The sequence below is a fragment of the Nasonia vitripennis genome, chromosome 2 (genome assembly GCF_009193385.2).
Source record: "Nasonia vitripennis strain AsymCx chromosome 2, Nvit_psr_1.1, whole genome shotgun sequence".
In the NCBI taxonomy this organism is placed as follows: Eukaryota; Metazoa; Arthropoda; class Insecta; order Hymenoptera; family Pteromalidae; genus Nasonia; species Nasonia vitripennis.
Genome location: NC_045758.1, coordinates 13,647,567 through 13,664,050, shown reverse-complemented (window position 1 = coordinate 13,664,050; position 16,484 = coordinate 13,647,567). Strand labels below are relative to the sequence as shown.

At 47.4% G+C, this 16,484-nt stretch overlaps 2 protein-coding genes across 3 annotated transcripts in view; one reads left to right on the top strand and one right to left on the bottom strand.

Moving 5' to 3' along the window:
- Positions 1–741, bottom strand: part of LOC100170122 (uncharacterized) — a 15,494-nt gene extending 14,753 nt beyond the window's left edge. Inside the window, exon 1 of the mRNA XM_031922506.1 lies at positions 619–741. The gene's annotated coding sequence lies outside the window, so the exon portion shown is untranslated. The remainder of the gene's footprint in view (positions 1–618) is intronic.
- LOC100680042 overlaps positions 1–16,484 on the top strand; it is a 17,554-nt gene extending 1,070 nt beyond the window's left edge. The window contains exons 2-5 of one of the 2 annotated variants that reach the window (XM_003424022.5): positions 213–3,931; positions 8,195–8,371; positions 13,485–13,668; positions 14,546–15,764. In XM_003424022.5, the coding sequence (XP_003424070.1) occupies positions 1,241–3,931; positions 8,195–8,371; positions 13,485–13,668; positions 14,546–14,772 (3,279 nt within the window). In that variant the 5' untranslated portion in view covers positions 213–1,240 and the 3' untranslated portion in view covers positions 14,773–15,764. Of the gene's footprint in view, positions 1–212; positions 3,932–8,194; positions 8,372–13,484; positions 13,669–14,545 lie in introns of those variants that run through there. The other variant, XM_031922792.2, reaches the window with a different exon arrangement.

Here is a 16,484-nt window from a genome sequence, read left to right as displayed (position 1 = left end):
CGAATAATAATGTAAAATGCTACTGCCTTTCGATAATTGGATACACAGGCTGTGTGGCAGCCCGCGAGAGATAGTAGATGATGACGTCGCCGGCGGGTATACATCGGTATGTAGTAAGTTCGCAAGCTCCGATGCGAAATTAACAAAATTAATAAATCAACGTAATATGTACGGATATATATATATAAAACGTATGCACGTTTCAATTTCAGATCGCCCGGTGCAATGACACTCGGCGACGGCGCGCAATACGGCAACCCGAAGAAAGCAAAAAGGCTCTAGGTGCCTTATAACCAGTTAACCAGCATACGCACACATATGTAACGTACGGTACACACGTACGCGCGAAAGCAGCGGCGGCAGTTTTCTCTCGCACAGCGAGTAAGTACACACGGAGTGTACAGAGAGCAGGGAGCGAGAAGCGGCGGCACAGGAACCCCATATGTAGTCCTCCCGATCACAGTCTCTCGCGCACAGTGCGCACGCACACTCCCACGCGCAGGTGCTCTCTAGCGCGGAGCTCGCTCTCACTCGGCGGCGAGAGAAAAGGACGCAAGTTCGCGCATACACACTACTGACGTCGACGCGGCGAGCTTGACACTGTGTACACATACTTACTCGCGACTCTGCAGCAGCAGCAGCAGCACAGCAGGGTTGGGCGCTCGGCAGCACGGGAAGAGCAGTGTAGTGGGCCAGCGGCTCCGACGCTGCGACGACGAGCTTCAATGGAGATATTATCCACTGCGGCGGCGGCGATAACGCATCGTAATTGCAGTGCGTGTACAGTGAGCGTGTTTACGCAGCTTGTGTAGTTCGACGTTCGAGTATATAACAAGCATACGCTGCGTATATGCAGATCGGCGAGAGATCAAAAATGAAAGTGCCGCGGGGAGGAGGTGTAGCCGTCGCCGCTGCTGCCGCCCGAGCACAACACAACAATCAAAGGAAATGGAATTGAAATAGAAAGTTTATACTCTCGGTGCGCGCTGTATCGAATATATAAATCGTGTATCCGTGGGCTGTACAGCTAAATCGTGTATACATACATAAAGGCGCGGGCGCGCGCGCGCGCACACGCACGCAAGAGTATATAATCTGCGCGCGGCCGGAGCCGAGGGGAGCAGCGAGACAAACGGCGGGAGCGAGAAAAGGAGAGCGCGAGCAAGTGCGTGTGAGAGAGAAAGAGAGGGGCAGAGAAAGGAGAGAAAGGGAGAGGCTCGCGCGCGCCAAGCTCGGGAAGATGGCTTCCATCGGCAGCGGCGGCGTTGTCGGCACTGCCGCCGAACTCACGAGTCCGACCTCCTCGACCTGCAGCAGCGTCGACCTCGTCGAAGTGCCCCAGTGGAAGCGCGAGCTCATCCAGCGACGCAAACAGAGAGAGCTCCTCGGCGCTGCGGCCAGCAACGGCGCTGCTACCTCTACCTCGGCCAGTTTAGTTAGGTCGTCCACCGCTACCACCACCACCACCTCCTCGCGTACCAGCGGTAGTGGGGCCGCGCCGGACTCGCCGCCGAGCAACAACGCGCCAGCAGCCATACCGTCGTCGGCCGACGATGCTGCAGCGCCTCTAGCAGCAGCAGCAGCCTCAGATATGCGTCTCGAAGCGCCGGACGCCGCTCCGTTATCTACCGACGAGGACGAGCTTATCGGTGGCAGGCCGCCAGCCAGCGGCAAGTGCAGAGCCGCCTCCAAGGAAGTCCTCGACATCGTCGAGCTCGCCAACAAGATGCGGGCCACCAACAACGCCAAGCTCGACATCGTCGCGCCCTCCAGGACCAAGCAGCAGGAGGACTGCGAGAGCGACAGCTCCGAGGAGCTGCAGTACGGGCCCGGAATCGTGCACAAGCTTCGCAGCAAGTACCTCAACATGACTCTGCGAGAGATGAACAAGAACCGCGCGTCGGTGCAGTGCTTCAGGAGAGCCGCGAGTCTCGAGGACCTGCTGGACCACAAGGACGAGGCTGCTGAGAAGACCAGGAGGTATGCCAAAAAGAACGTCACAGGCGCCGCCGCCAAAGTCGAGAGGTACAGGAACGCCGCCCGGGGCAACGAGTCCATGAAGAGGGCCAGGAGCGTGGAGACTCTCATGAGGTACAACTCTGCACCCGAGGAGGCTGTCACCCAGAACCACTCCAGCCGCCTTGCGCCCAATATCTTCAAGCAGGAGAACGATCACATTATCCTGGTCGACAGAACCACGGTGAAGATCGAGAACCGCCTTGACAAGGACAGACTGAAACCCATCAACAAGCCCAAGAGAGTGAAGCCCGTGCTGGCAGACACTGAGAGACCACCGCCGGATCTAGTCAAAAACAACATGCGCATTTTTGAGAGCTCTTCTGTCAAGAAGCTCAAGCCCAAGGGTGAAGTCGCCGTGAAAGTTGCTACCTTTAAGACTATTAACGACACGTTCAAGGCTCAAAACCAAAAGAAAATCATTCCAAAGCCGCCTCTACAACCAAAACCCTTTGTCAATGGTAATTCCAAGATGTCCACTTCTCCCAGGAAGATAATCATCCAGCGCAAGCCTACTGCTGAGCTGATTGAACAGCAGAACAGTCAAGATTCGTATCACAACGACGGTGTCATCACGGAGCCTATAGTGCAGTCCGTCTCCTCTGTAGTTAGCAAATTCCAGCAGATAGAGAAGTCTTACTCTCCTTCTTCGTCGCCAGAGCCTTCTTACAACAAGTTCAAATTCTCGCCGGTACCAAGCCCAGAGCCCTCGGCAGTAAGAGCAAAAGTGTCTTCACTAGATATAAAATCACCCACGACAACACCAATTCCATCGCCAAGAACTTCACCACCCAAGATCCAATCACCATTGTCTCCAAAGCCAGATATACCGAAATCACCTTCCAGTTTCATGCAGAAGCCTATTGTGAATTCTACGCCAATTTCAAATAATACAAACGACCAACCCAAACTTCCTGTACCGGAATTGCCAAAACTCGATTTTGAAAAAGAGAAGGACGAGCCTTCTGTGGAACAAGTGCAAGAAACTACGGTAGAAATGAATAATCAAAATGCAGAAGAAGCTGCGAATGAAGTGTCTAAGCTAAGTGACTCCACTCCTTCTTCACCAGGATCAACTGTGCTCGTTGAAAGTTTTGATGAAAGTGTAGAATCAGTAGTTGATAGCCCTAGAACAGTTTCTAAATCTGCTTTGGATAATATAAGTAAAGCAGGAATGACGGTGCAGTTTAGTTTCAACGATCATCCTGCGATCAAGAATTACTTGCCCAGGTCTGCCTCCACTCCACAGCCAGCTGAGGAAAATTCTCCAGAGAGCGAGGTTGCATCATCAAAATTAGTAGAAGAGAAATGCAAGTCTCCCTGTTCTCTGGAATTGGAGAGTGTAGCTCTTGTCTCGGAAATCATCTCAACAGCTGCCGAGTCTCCCACTAAACCTCAGGAGAGACTCCAGGAGGAGATAATGGATGAAATTATTTACAAAGAAGAGAATGTCAATATTGTTGAGAACAAGCCTATTGGCGCCATCTCAAGCCTGAGCCTTATCAAATCAACGACCACCACAAGTTTTTCACAAGGTAACGAATCGAAAACCATAAGAACCCAAAAGTCAGAGACGTCAAACTCGCCACCTCAAAAGCAAATAGGCATCATCAGACCTTTGGTCTCCACCAAGACTCAGTTACCCCAACAGAATCTAAGCAACCGGGAGATAGAGAAGAACTTGATCAACCGCGTGAAGAGCATCGAGCAGCCCACAAAAGTAGTAGTGAGTTTGAAAAGTGCTGAGGAAATACAGCCAGTGAAGAAAAATAACTCCAGTGGTGGCCTTTGGGATTCCAAGCCGTGGAATCAGCAGAACAACACGATGGTTTTCAACTTCAGCAACAGGAAAGATGTTCCCGACTACATCGAGAACGACGGCTTAATCATCAAGAGGAAGCGTGATAAACCAAGGGTAAGGCCGACTTTTTTTATCAACATCCTTTTCTGCTTTCATTTATATTTATAAAACAAGGATGCGTTTCTCAATAGCTATCCTCTCATTCATACAAATTTCAAATCTCAACTCTTTTTTTTAGAAAAAGCTAACATTATCGTTTTACTAACAAAAGAAAACAGAAATTCCCGCTCAGAGTACATCGTCGCCGTCGTGGAATAATAACAGCGCTGCAGCCGGGCTCGAGAGGTCTCTCTCATTCTCTCGGATGTTTGAGTATATATCCACAGCCGGGGGAAAAGGAAATTGTCCTAAATTAATTTTATGAGCGAAGATTCGCGCCGATGGAACGGATAAGTTGTGAACGTTCCGCGACACGGTTTACAATTTGTTGACACTACGGAAAGTGGCACGTTACTTTACGCGGAACCTCTCGCGGGGCCGTTCCCCCCTTCGCGCTTCTTCGCTGCTGCTGCTGATGTACATATACACGCTTTCAACGTGAAGAATATTTCCATCGTGATTATTTTTGTTTTTTTTTCTTTGTGTACTGCGACGTACGTGACGATGTGTATACAGCAGAACTTTTGATTTCACCTCGCTTTCCGAGGGGAGAAAAGTTTTCGATTACACGATAGCCAATTGCATAATGAGGCTTTCAGAAATAAAAGAATCATCTAGTCATGGCTGCTCGAGCGAAAAACAGCGTCGCAAAAACGTGGCACAGCGTGTATAGAGAGGGAAGGATAGCACAGAAAGCGCGCGAGAGAGAGAGAGAGAGAGAGAGAGAGAGAGAGAGAGAGAGAGAGAGAGAGAGAGAGAGAGAGAAGGATAATTTACAATTGAATGGAAAATATGCAATTAAGCGTGACAATCGAGCGGCATTTAAACTACAGTAATAAAGCGTGGTAGGAAGTCGAGCAATTGTTGCATTTCGCGCACAATATAAACTGTCATTCGTTTTCGTCATTGTATAAGTACAGATACTTCGACTATAGTAACGAGGGGGAAGGATACTTTTGTTACATCGTAAACACTCGACGTTTTGCGAGCGACGACGTAAACAGAAAAAGACGATCGTCACTCATAAGTATATCGAAAAGTTTCTGCCGCTCGGATTCCAGCTGTATACTGAAAACTCGTATCAAAGCTGTATTAGCGCGCGCGATCGATTCAAAAACGGACGAGGAGAAATCTCGTGCGGCTCTCGTTCCCTATTTGAATTTCTCGTGACGCCGACGACGACGGGACTAACTCGAATGAAAACTCGTTTGTCGAGCCTGAAGTTTTGAGATTTTTTCCCGAGCGTTTCTCTCCTGGAATGGAGACGACGACTATACGCTCCGCTCGTTTTGCATTTGGTCGTACTGATGCATAGAGTCATTCCTCCGCAGCGACGATGCTTTCACGAATTTTCCGGCATTCATCGTTGAAAATCGCCTCCGACGCCTCGTAGCCACATACTGCATACATTCATGGATATATATAGAGGAGGAGAAGGAAAAAGAAACGACGTCGCCAACGCTCGACAAATTTATGCATCCGAAAAGCAGCAGCAGCAGCCGCTCAGCTGCGGATCGAAAGGAGAGAAGAGAGAAGAGTAGGGAAGGAACGTCGACGACAGCAGCAGTCAATGAGCCCTGAAAGATAATCGCGCGAGCGCCTTTCAAAAGCGTTCTCGTTTTATGCATACGTATTATACCTATCCGCTTTTTTACGTCCGTCGTTTTATTATTGTATCATTGGCCGGGCATCGTTAGGAAACTTTCGGCGCGATCGCTCGTGCCTCGGCCGTAAAAACTTTACCGATCATCTCGCGAGAGCGCAATTTTTCCTGTGCCTATTCTTCTCTCGCTCTGCAAGCGCGCGTATAATGCACTTTCGTTGCGCACGAGCATTTAATTTTACAACTGCGTCGCACGCGCGCGCGCTCGGGGAATATGCGTAAAAGTCTGAAATATACGAGCTATCGCTGAGTTATAGGTAGTGCAGAGTGCAGGCGAGTTTTTACGCTGCTATTTCTGCAGCAGCGCATGTATAATAAAATTACGCAAAAGCGCTGCGTCGTTGTCGAGGAGGAGAGGAAAGTGAAAAATAATTTTCGAGTTCCGCGAGTGCAACGCGCGCGCGTGCTCTGCTGTGCGTTGTGTATAGAGTAGCGCGTATAACGATGAGTCATCGAAGATAGGATATCAATTTAGAGGCGAAGAATAAACCGAGCGCCGATCGGATATCGGGGCTACAATTGATTGCGATGTGTGGGGACGCGGGTGTACTCACCGCATCAGGCTTCTTTTTCGCGACGGTTTTTTTTTTCTTATCGATTGGATGCGATGCGGCGACGTTTACCTGCGATTGATCCGACTATATGTGTAACTTCATCTTTGATACACAAGAGCGCCTACCTAACTACGCGCGTGTGTTTTGTAATTATTCTGAAAAATCGTAATCAGCCGGCATTATCATCAGCGCTCGATCTATATATAATGTCTATATAATTTTTTTTTCAGAAACATTATCGCTCGCGCTCTCTCTCTCTCTCTCTCTCTCTCTCTCTCTCTCTCGGCACAATAAAAAAGCGAAGATACGCTCGACGCGCTTTACTGTCTCGCAGCTCTTACAGCATGAAAAAAAAAGAGAAAGAAAGCCTCTGGTGCATTTTTTGCGAAAGATCGGCAGTCAAAAGCGATTAGGAAGTGAAGTACTAATGACTCTCTGGCGATAAATTAAAAAAAACGACGCTCTTTCTCTCTCGCGAGAGATATTATAAAGTTTTACGGCGTATAGATGTATATATTTTAATAAAATATGACTCGGGATTTTATTGCCGCTGCCCGACTTTTTGCTCGAGTAATTATGGCTCTCGGAGTTGTTTATACGTCGATAAATTCGTCGATTTCCTAATTACGGTACAGCCCGGGATAGAGAGAGAAAACATCGGGCAAAAAACAATGAGCGTGTAATATTTCGCCAATCAAGCTTTTCTCTCTCGTATCTGAAATCTCACAATATTGTAAGTCAACCGGACCGGCAGAAAAATTCCAGCATCGAAGATGCATCTCTCTCGGTGCACAAAAGTATCGGAGGCAGCCGATCAGCTGAAAAATCTCTCCCCCCGCGGAAAAAGATACGACCCAGCTTTTAAAATCTCTCTTTCTCTCTCTCTCTCTCCTCTCGGAATTTCGACGCAAGAATTGAGGAATTTTCTCAGCGTCTCGCATGTGTGCCCACAGCAGCATCGCGCGTTCTCTCCGCGGCGCAGAAATTCAAATCGTCCGAATAAAAAAATCGCCGCCCGCGAAGACGAGCGCGTTTTCGCACGGCACAGCGAGCTCTTATTTCGCTATACCACACAGCTCCTGCGTAACTTATCGTAAATGGAGCGATCGCGCTGCAGCGGCAGCATTTTTCGCGCGCGGGTATTACGAAAATCCCGAGAGATGTATAAGGGATTAGCGCGAAAAAAGCCGAGCCAGATAAGTACCCGCGCGCGCTCGCAATCGTATATAGAGAGAGAGAGAGAGAGAAAAGGAGCCAACGCGCGTGTGTGGATGTGCACACACTACACACAAAACGCCTCGGCGGAAAGGAGATAAGGAATAGTGGAATAAATGGACAGGAAGCGGCTGCAGAGGGCGAGACGACGAGTATGTACGCGTAGAGAAACTGCGCGAGGAGAGCTAAGTCGCGACGAATACGCGAGAGAGAGAGAGATGGAACTCCGTGGGAACCCGACGTGTCGTGGTTCTCGGGTTCTTCTTCTGCGGCTGCGTTTACTGTCGTCGCGCAAGTTCATTGCCATCGTCGCCAGCTCTCTGCGCGTGTATGTGTGCGTTTCGCGTATTTATCGCTCTAAATTTGATTTGCGCCTCATCGCGAGAGCGCGGCTCTCTTCGTAGAAGTGGGTCGACGCCGCGACGCGGTGAGCGGCTCCGCTCTGTGTGTTTTTCTCTCGCACTCGCTCCGACGCGATCACTGTCGACGATACGCTTTTTCCGTGTGAAACGCGCCTTTTTTTCGTCCGCCGGGGGTTTCTTTTTAGGTCATCGGGGTGAGGCTCTTGGCTGTCTTCCCATAAACATCGATAAGGCGTCGTCGTAGCGGGGCCGCGTCATGCGAGCCGAAATCGATAGAGCCGACTTCATCTTTGTATTTATAGGGATGTTGTTTTCGTGCAGAGCTTCCCCGCAACGATAATTTATACACGTAGAAAAATAATATTCTCCCCCTATCATCGAGATTCATCGGCAATAAATCTAACCACGTCTCTTTGCATTGCAGCAGTCCAGCGACAACAGCGGCGTGATCGTATCAAACATCGACTCCGTCCAGCTGACCGACGACTCGGACACCGAGTACTCGGTGGGGCCGCCTTCCCCCTGCGACGTCGCCTTTTACAACGACAATGTCCTCATCAACGGGCGCAGCAACCTCTCGAGGACACCGCGCAACCACAAGGTATACACGCAGACAAGTACACAAGTATACACACACCTCTACTACACAGAGATATAGAACAGTGCTGGTGTACACAGTATTATGCATCTGAAAAAGAGATCGAACGCAAAACCTATACCGCAGCGGAGCAGGCCGCTTTTCGCAACGTCGGAGCGCACAGCCCCTCGTCACTCTGCTTTGCGTTCACGGTTGCTTTGTGCGCGAGGCTAAATTACGTGGAATTTAGCGTGCTCCATTTTTGCCATGCGCGAGCGCGAGCTTGGTGCAATAGACCAAGTTCACGATCTAGAAGTCAAGTGAACGTAAATTTTACGCTGACTACTTTTCATTTTTTTTCTCCCTCTTGGCTTTGTGCGCGCACGGTGTATGCGTTGCGATGCTGTACAGTTGGATAATTGCTGCGAGTGTTTTTCTCACGCTATGCGGTATTTCGGCGTATAAGCAAAGTATAAATACGTCTTGCGACAGGATAACGGTACGTACCAGCGCGCGCGCGTACCTATGTATCAAGCGAATCGCGACGTGGTTGTTATAAAAGTGCGAAAATCTACGGATCCCACGTCATCGATTTCGCGCCGCAAAGTAGCGGTTTCCCCTTCTACGCGTAGAAACTCAAACTCTCGCGCTCTTTCCTCGAAAATCCGTCCCGAGGCTCGTCATCCTCGTCACGGGCCTCGCGTGCTCGATCATCCGTTTCGCTTGTCCGAGTTCTCTCTCTCTCTCTCTCTATCTTTCTGCACCTGTCGCACGGTGCAGAGTGAGATGCTGCGCCGAGATTTCACGATTTGCAAGTAAAAGTACACAATCTTCGGAGGTATAGTCGGCTCTTGCGTGTAAGTGTACGGTATAGTACCACGCACGACCTTCGCGCGAAAGGGGAATGATTGGACGCGCCGATTTCGTCGGTGTGATGGATCGAGGGAAAGCTATCGCGAAGTAAAAGCTTGAAATTTTCATGAATCTCTTTCTACTCCACAGGTAGCGGCAACGCATTCCGGAGAAAAAAATTCGCCTCGAGAATTGCGTATCGATTAATATATTATAACAGAGAGAAAGACAATCGGTAATAGCAGTAAGCCAGCTTTCTAACGATCGATCAAGTGCAGCACCGCAGCCTCGAAAACTTCTGATCTCCAGTCTCTGAGATCCGCATCGAGATCCGTTCTCAGGGATGTCGTCCGCGTTCTTCTTCAAGGGATCGGCGTCATCGCCACTCGCGCTACACCATCTGCGCGAGGAGGCTATTCGTTATGCTCTCTTTATTCGTTTTACTTTTTCCTCCTTTGCCGCAGTGCTTCGGATGTAGGAGACGCGACTTTCCTGTGTACAAAGTGTATATACAAGTATTAGCACGCGAGCGCGTCGACTTGCTTGCTGATGGCAGAGCATGCAATTTCGTGGTTTCGCCGCGCCAATGGAGACCGATGGCTCGGCTAGATGAGAGCTGATCGCGAGAAATCGTCGCACTTTGTTGTTCGAGCGGGTATTGATTTGGACGTCGCGGCGGCGAGTTTGTTTGCTGTAGGAGAAAGGAAAGAGTATTGAATAATTACTGTTCTTAATGCGGAAAGTCTCCTAGCTTCAACAGCGTCGAATACAAATTTATAAAGTTGCAGCTTTTATCTTTATCTGTTAATCAATCGTTTGAAATCCTCGCGCAAACAGTAGCATAATACTTTGTTAATCCACAAAAATCCCAACGAGACCAACGCAATTTTTCCTTTCACGCCTCATAAAGTTCTGGAGATTATCCCGCACATCGTCCTGATAACTTCTTTTTTTGGAAGAGCGCACCCCGACCACTTACTTATAGGTACGCGCGATTCGCAGTCAAGGTCTGCTCGCGTCAATGATGATTAGCCCGCGCGTCACTGGGTTAATAAGTCGTCTCCTCCTCCTTCCCCTCTCACATACACTTCTTTTCTCCGTCTTCCTTTCTCCGCGCGTATTTGCACTGGCTCGTCTAATCCAATATTGGCCGAACGCCGAGACTCTCCTATACATCTATAAGGATGTCAGTCGGTCGTGTTCTCGCGATACATCAACTCGCCTGTAAGTCGTGTGTGCGCGTATACACGTCCAGATAAAGCCCTTACGACACACACCCCCGTCGTCGCTCCTTTTGCGTCTTATCTCGGTCTCTTGCGTTCTCGCAAGGCCGTCGTGTCTGGGCAAAGAGGGAGAGACGGGGATATACGTATACGGAGTCGAGCGCAAAAGTAAAAGTTCGCGCCTTTTATTGACTTGTTGTTGCGGGCGAAAAAAATAATAACGATGAAATTGATCGATGATGGCGAGCAAACGGCTTATGGTTGTACTTTTTTTCTCTAGCGGCGGTTCGCAGATCGTAAGGACATTTTCCGCACTGTTCGGATTGATTTATCGTCACCGGCGTTTCTAAGTAATTGAGCCGTTTATTTACGGTTTCACGTTTTGCGACACTTTTCGATCCTCTCGTACGCTGCGGAGTAAAAGTCTCGAGCTCTTTTTTCGATGTCATGTTATTGCAATCTCAAACAAGCAATTGCGATGCGATGTTCTCTTTCTGAAAATGTACGTATGTTGCGTCAATATATTTTTATCAGCCCGATGACATACTTAGCTTCCGCGGTCAGCCGGCTTTAGTCAGTTTCCGGAGTAGCGCTGTTTGCGCTCTAGATTTTTTCGCTCCCTATTTCCAGAGAGGATAACGCGATAGAGAAGAGATGCCTGAAGAAAGTACTCGCTTCGACTGAAAATACTTACGCTGAAACCTTCATTAAATTAACGCTCGTACCGAGAAGAGACGTTAAGCTCACCTCGAGTGACCTTCGTTATTCAATGCAAATAAACTCGTCGATTAATCTGATGTGCCCGTCTCTCTTTTTTAAGTAGCAAAAAGGAGCTTATCGCCGAGATGATTAACAACTAAGAATAATGTCATGACTCATCCTCCATCAATAACCACCTACCGATTGTATCAACAAAAAGAAGCCTGCAGCTCCGCGTAACAAAAATAATACCTCACGGAAACGTTATACGCGTGAATTTCTCAAGCGTCGCAAACCGAGTCGTAGTCGCCGCAGCAGCAGCAGCATGCAGCAGCAACAGGACCCTCGTGCATATCGATTTTCTCGTATCCTCGCTTTTCGACGCACAGACGCACATCGCGTGATGCGTGCGCGCTGCAGCAGCTCTCCCTCAAAAAGCAGGCGAGCGCGAAAATAAAGAAGGGACGGCCATTCTTCCTGCGTCTCTCAGGGCCAGAAGAGTCACGCGAAAAGGGATCGACCAAATACAAGTATGCACGCACCCGAAGCGAGACGATTCTCACGTGTGCACTACCAGCATGAAACTCTCAACTCCTTCGTGCGACTGCATGTGGTATAGGTGTATGGCTATGAGTGTGGAGAGAAGAGGAGAGAATAGAGGAAAGGAAGAAGAAGCGTATGGCGCCTATGAGATTAACGGACGCGCGAGCGCGCACTCCTGCTTGAAATAATAGGCGGTACTGTTACCGGCGTCAAACACGGCGCTTAATTGTTAATCGTCTTGTAGAAGCAGAAGCGCCGAGCGTATACCTACTCCTACATACAGAGGCGAAGCGCGTGCGCTGACGATGAGTGTTTACGTGCGTGTTTTTTTTTTTTCTTCCTGTCACTTTGCTTTTCGGAAGCTACGTAATGCAGTACTTAATTCTCTTCCACGACGGCATGGAGTAGAGAGTCTGCGTCGAACGCGAAAAAAACTGAATAGATTGATTAAAATGCATCGGAAAACGTGCGACTTGCCATTCCAACGGCGATAAAATGGCTGTAAAATAAAAATACCCGCAGCACTGCCACACTTTTTTTTATTGAAACGCGAAGTCGTAAAACTAATATCGGCCATTAAATAACGGGAAATGCAGCGCAAAAAGCGAGCACTGTTTTGTTAATTAAAAAAAAAAGAACGCCAATCGTCGCGAATAACTCCGGCGTGGTAATCGTTTAATAAAATGAAAATCATTTCTCCGCCTCTCGTAAAGTATGATGTGAAAAAAAATACGGCCTCTTGATTAAAATCTGTAAAAGGCGCTCTCATCGCGATCTTATCCTTTTCCAGAGACGCTCTAATAAAACCCAGTGAAAACCTTCGACGCAGAAAAGTCCTCGATCGATCGTCATCCAATAACCTACATCCTTTACCCACTAACTCGCTAAAAATCCGGCCGCTGGCGACTCTATTTTCCCATCGTCCATAAATTCGAGCCGAGCCGCGGGGCCGATGCTCCACGACCGCAGCCGGTCGGTCGTATAGCGATTGTATACTCTAAGCTCACACAGACGTAGCTAAAAAAGTCAGCGAGTGTGACGGTTACTGTTATTCGTTCGCAGGCCTACACACAAGAGCGCTTACTCGGAACGACGAGAGAGGTTGCGCGCACACTTTTGTGTATGTAGGTACGTGTAAAAATGTTGCTATGTGTGTGCGCGGACGAAGTTTAAGCGCTTGAGCTCATGCATATTCGGAAAAAAAAATCCGATGCTCGTGGTTGGCTCTCTCTCTCTCTCTCTCTCGGAGGCTACCTATTAGGCTTTCGAAACAACCTGGAAATTTGAATGGGAAAGGAGCTTGGTTTTTCGCACTTTGTGTGCGGGTTTTTGGGTCGGAAATTGTGCGCGAATCCGAGTGTAACACACTGCTTATACTCTGAAAAAAATGTGTATGCGCGCGAGCAGCGATGCGTGAATGCGAAGAATTCGTGTACAGGTTTATTAATAGTATAGATGCGCGATAGCATCTCATACTTGGCAAAATGCAACTAGCCAATTTAGCGACAAACAGCCATTCACCGCAAGGTCATCAAATAATCCGCCACGCACCGGCATTACACGGCATAGCTGTAGTACCTAATGATACGAGCGCGCAGCAACTATTTAAAAACGTTCGACTCGTCGTCGCCGTCGTCGTGACAAGTGGCCAGTGGAATGCCTGGAGCGAACCACCGCTGCAGCTCACGCATACTCACACGCGTATACGCGGAGATACCCATTCACCTGACCGTACGCTTTACACACACACACACACACATACACAAGCCAATGATGATTCCACTCACTGACTCGTTTTTTCTTTTATTTTCATTCCACAGCATCGGATCCAATTCGACGACACGGCCACGCGCACCTTCGAATACCCGAGCGAGGCCTCGATGCTGCTCGAGGCCGAAGCCACCAGCAGCCTGGACGGCGAAACTTCCGCTTCCGGCGACGCGGCCGCTGGAGCAGCAGCCGCTCGCTCCGCCGGCCCCAGCGGTACTTTGCCCTCTCTACTCGGTGAGAAATACTACTACTAATACTACTACCTGCTATGCGGGGCTACATGCCTCGAGTTGCTGCTGCTACTAGCATGGGACACTATTATTTCAAAACATCCTTATCGCGCGCGAGAGAGCGGCACCACGGCTTTTCCTGATGCGGCGTTGGAGAAGAACTCCGCTCTGCGTACACGAGAGGTGAACGTCGCGCGCATCGCGCGGCGCTTTGATTTTTACGGTGCTCTACGAGAGGATGAGAAGGAGGAATTTTTCTTGGGAAGTCCGAGCCGGGGACTGATTTTGAATGATTGCCGGGACCGTTTCTTTTCTCTTTATGAAGCGGAGAACTGTTGTGTTTTGTAATCGGCTGTTTCAGCTGTGTTGGTCAATGAACCTTTTGATTATACACGGCTGATCGAAATTATTCCGAGGATTCGAACGACCGAATCACATTCCTTTCAAATTTTTGCTCCGTGGAAACATGAAAATATTACGGCGCTCTCGTAAGCTTCGCGAGGAGAAATCGCTAATAATGACATATGTTATTTAGGTAACCGCTTGTCATTATCATTATCCAACATCATTGCTTTGAAACTTCGAAACAATATGCTCCCTATAAGTAAGACCGTTTTACGTAATTTGCAACTCCGTATACATTTTCCATGCGAGTTCCGTAATTTAATTAAGTTTCAATCATCCCGTTTTATTATAGCACTAAAAAGACCGTGCGAACAATTTTAGTTGCACGTTGAAAATGATCCAAAGTTAGGTTTTATCAAGCTTCTACAAATTTTCCTTGAATTATAATTATTAATTTATCTTCTGCTTAACAATGAACCTCTTTGTGATTGAAAGAATGCGGACATTGGCTAATTCAATACTTTGTTTGCACACAGGCGGAAGTGGTCTGGCGAGTTATACCCCAAGCAAAGTCGACCTGGCTTCAGAGGGTTTCGAACTCGGTGTTACGCGGGCGACGATGTCAACGTTGGCCTCGCCCCAGTCAGCGACACCACCTCAACAACTGCAGCAGCAGCACGAAGAGGACAAAGTGGACTACCTGAAGCCATCGCAGGACCCTGGCACGTGGGGGCAGGAGACGGCGGCCGACATGCTGTACTGAACATACATACATACACTTGCATAGACAGATACGTTCGCCGGGCGCAACGAGGCGTTTCGAATTTTTCTCGTTTCCTAGCGTGCAGAACCGCGCACACACAGACACAGGAAAACCGTACAGCCTGACTTTTTTCTAATTAGGCAATTATTTCTAATCGTGGAGAGAAATAACAAGACGTCCAACCGGCTAACTTGGTACGATTGGAAGAGAGTATTAGAGGTTGATTGCGAGATAATGATGATGAGTATGAATTAGGAGAGAAGGAGATAAAGAGCTTTCACGGAGGGTGGACCGGTAGCATTCCATTATACAAGCATTTACTTACTAATTTAATGAATTCCTCGTAAAACTGCCAAAAGCGAAAGACTTGCAAAAGTGTGCCGCGCGACGCGTCATGTGTAGACGCGGAGAGCGAGCGCGCGCGCGTCCTCTGATTGAATTGGGTATATTATATCTTTCATTTGCGCGAGGAGAACCGCGCCAACTGCGGCTTTCTTCCTCTTTTCGACGACTTTTCGCGCAACCGCATTTACGAGAGTTGCAATTAAAAATACAAAACAAATAAGGAAACAGCAGGTGATAAAGATTTTGAAACTTTTTGAGATTAATTTAAGCTAGGAATGCTTTGAGCTATACACATTTAGTAAAATGCCAGAGTTTTAAGATGAATTTTAAAAATTAGTAGACGTAAGGACTTGCTAGAATTAACGACGTTTGCGAGGCGGAAGATTGAAAAGTAGGCTAAGCCAGAAAAAAAGGAACAAAATACAAAAAAGAATTTGAATTCGTAAAATTTTGCCGATATAAGGCATAAGTTTACTTAGAATATTTCGTGTATAGGTATTATGTACAATAAGCCGCCGTTTCTAAGAATGAAAAATTGTAGATTTGTACATTTGATGAATTTTCGATGCTAACAAAGCATTCTTCACTCGTGTTAAGTGATGTTGATCGTCAGGAAGAAAAAATTGTAAGCGCTTATTGTTTGTATTTTTTTTAATTCCAGTGCGTGCTTTTTTGCTGTCTAAAGTCGAAACACGAATCGGGATTAAAACATGTTGAACAATAGACCGTCCACTTTTGTAATTTTTAAAGCGCGACGGTGTTCGGTGTATTTTTTGTCCACAACTCATTAGTTCTAAAGTTTTTGCTATAAGCTCTTTTTTATGGCAACAATTTTAAAAACAATTTGTTGAAAATCCATGTAATTCGATGAAAATGTCAATGAGCTTGAAGAGCCCAATTTGTTAAGTGTAGCTGTTAATTTTTAAGCATATTGAAAGTTGTACATACCATGCATACTAAATTATTAAGTTAAAATCCTTGAAAAGTCGAAAACTAAGTACTCTATATATATTTTCAAGGCAATTAATTTTTGTCACAGAGCTCTACAGTTTCCAGTTTTCAAGGATATTTTCTTGCCCTTTCTGCATGCTGAGTTATATATTTTTTTCCATTCAATTGAAGAGACACATGCCATCAAATGTTCTGCGAAAATATAAATGCGCCATTAAATTAACGAGCGATGCACGTAATTTTAACTTATTACGAGATCATGGACTGATCATAATTGTAGGTACAGTATTGAAAAGTTTTCATTCATAATGAACTTTTTTCGATTATTCTTGGTCTGTATGGTCATCAATTATCATATCGGTCATTGCTGGGTTTTGTCACTAAGTTACAATGCATTTATTTACGATATCACATAA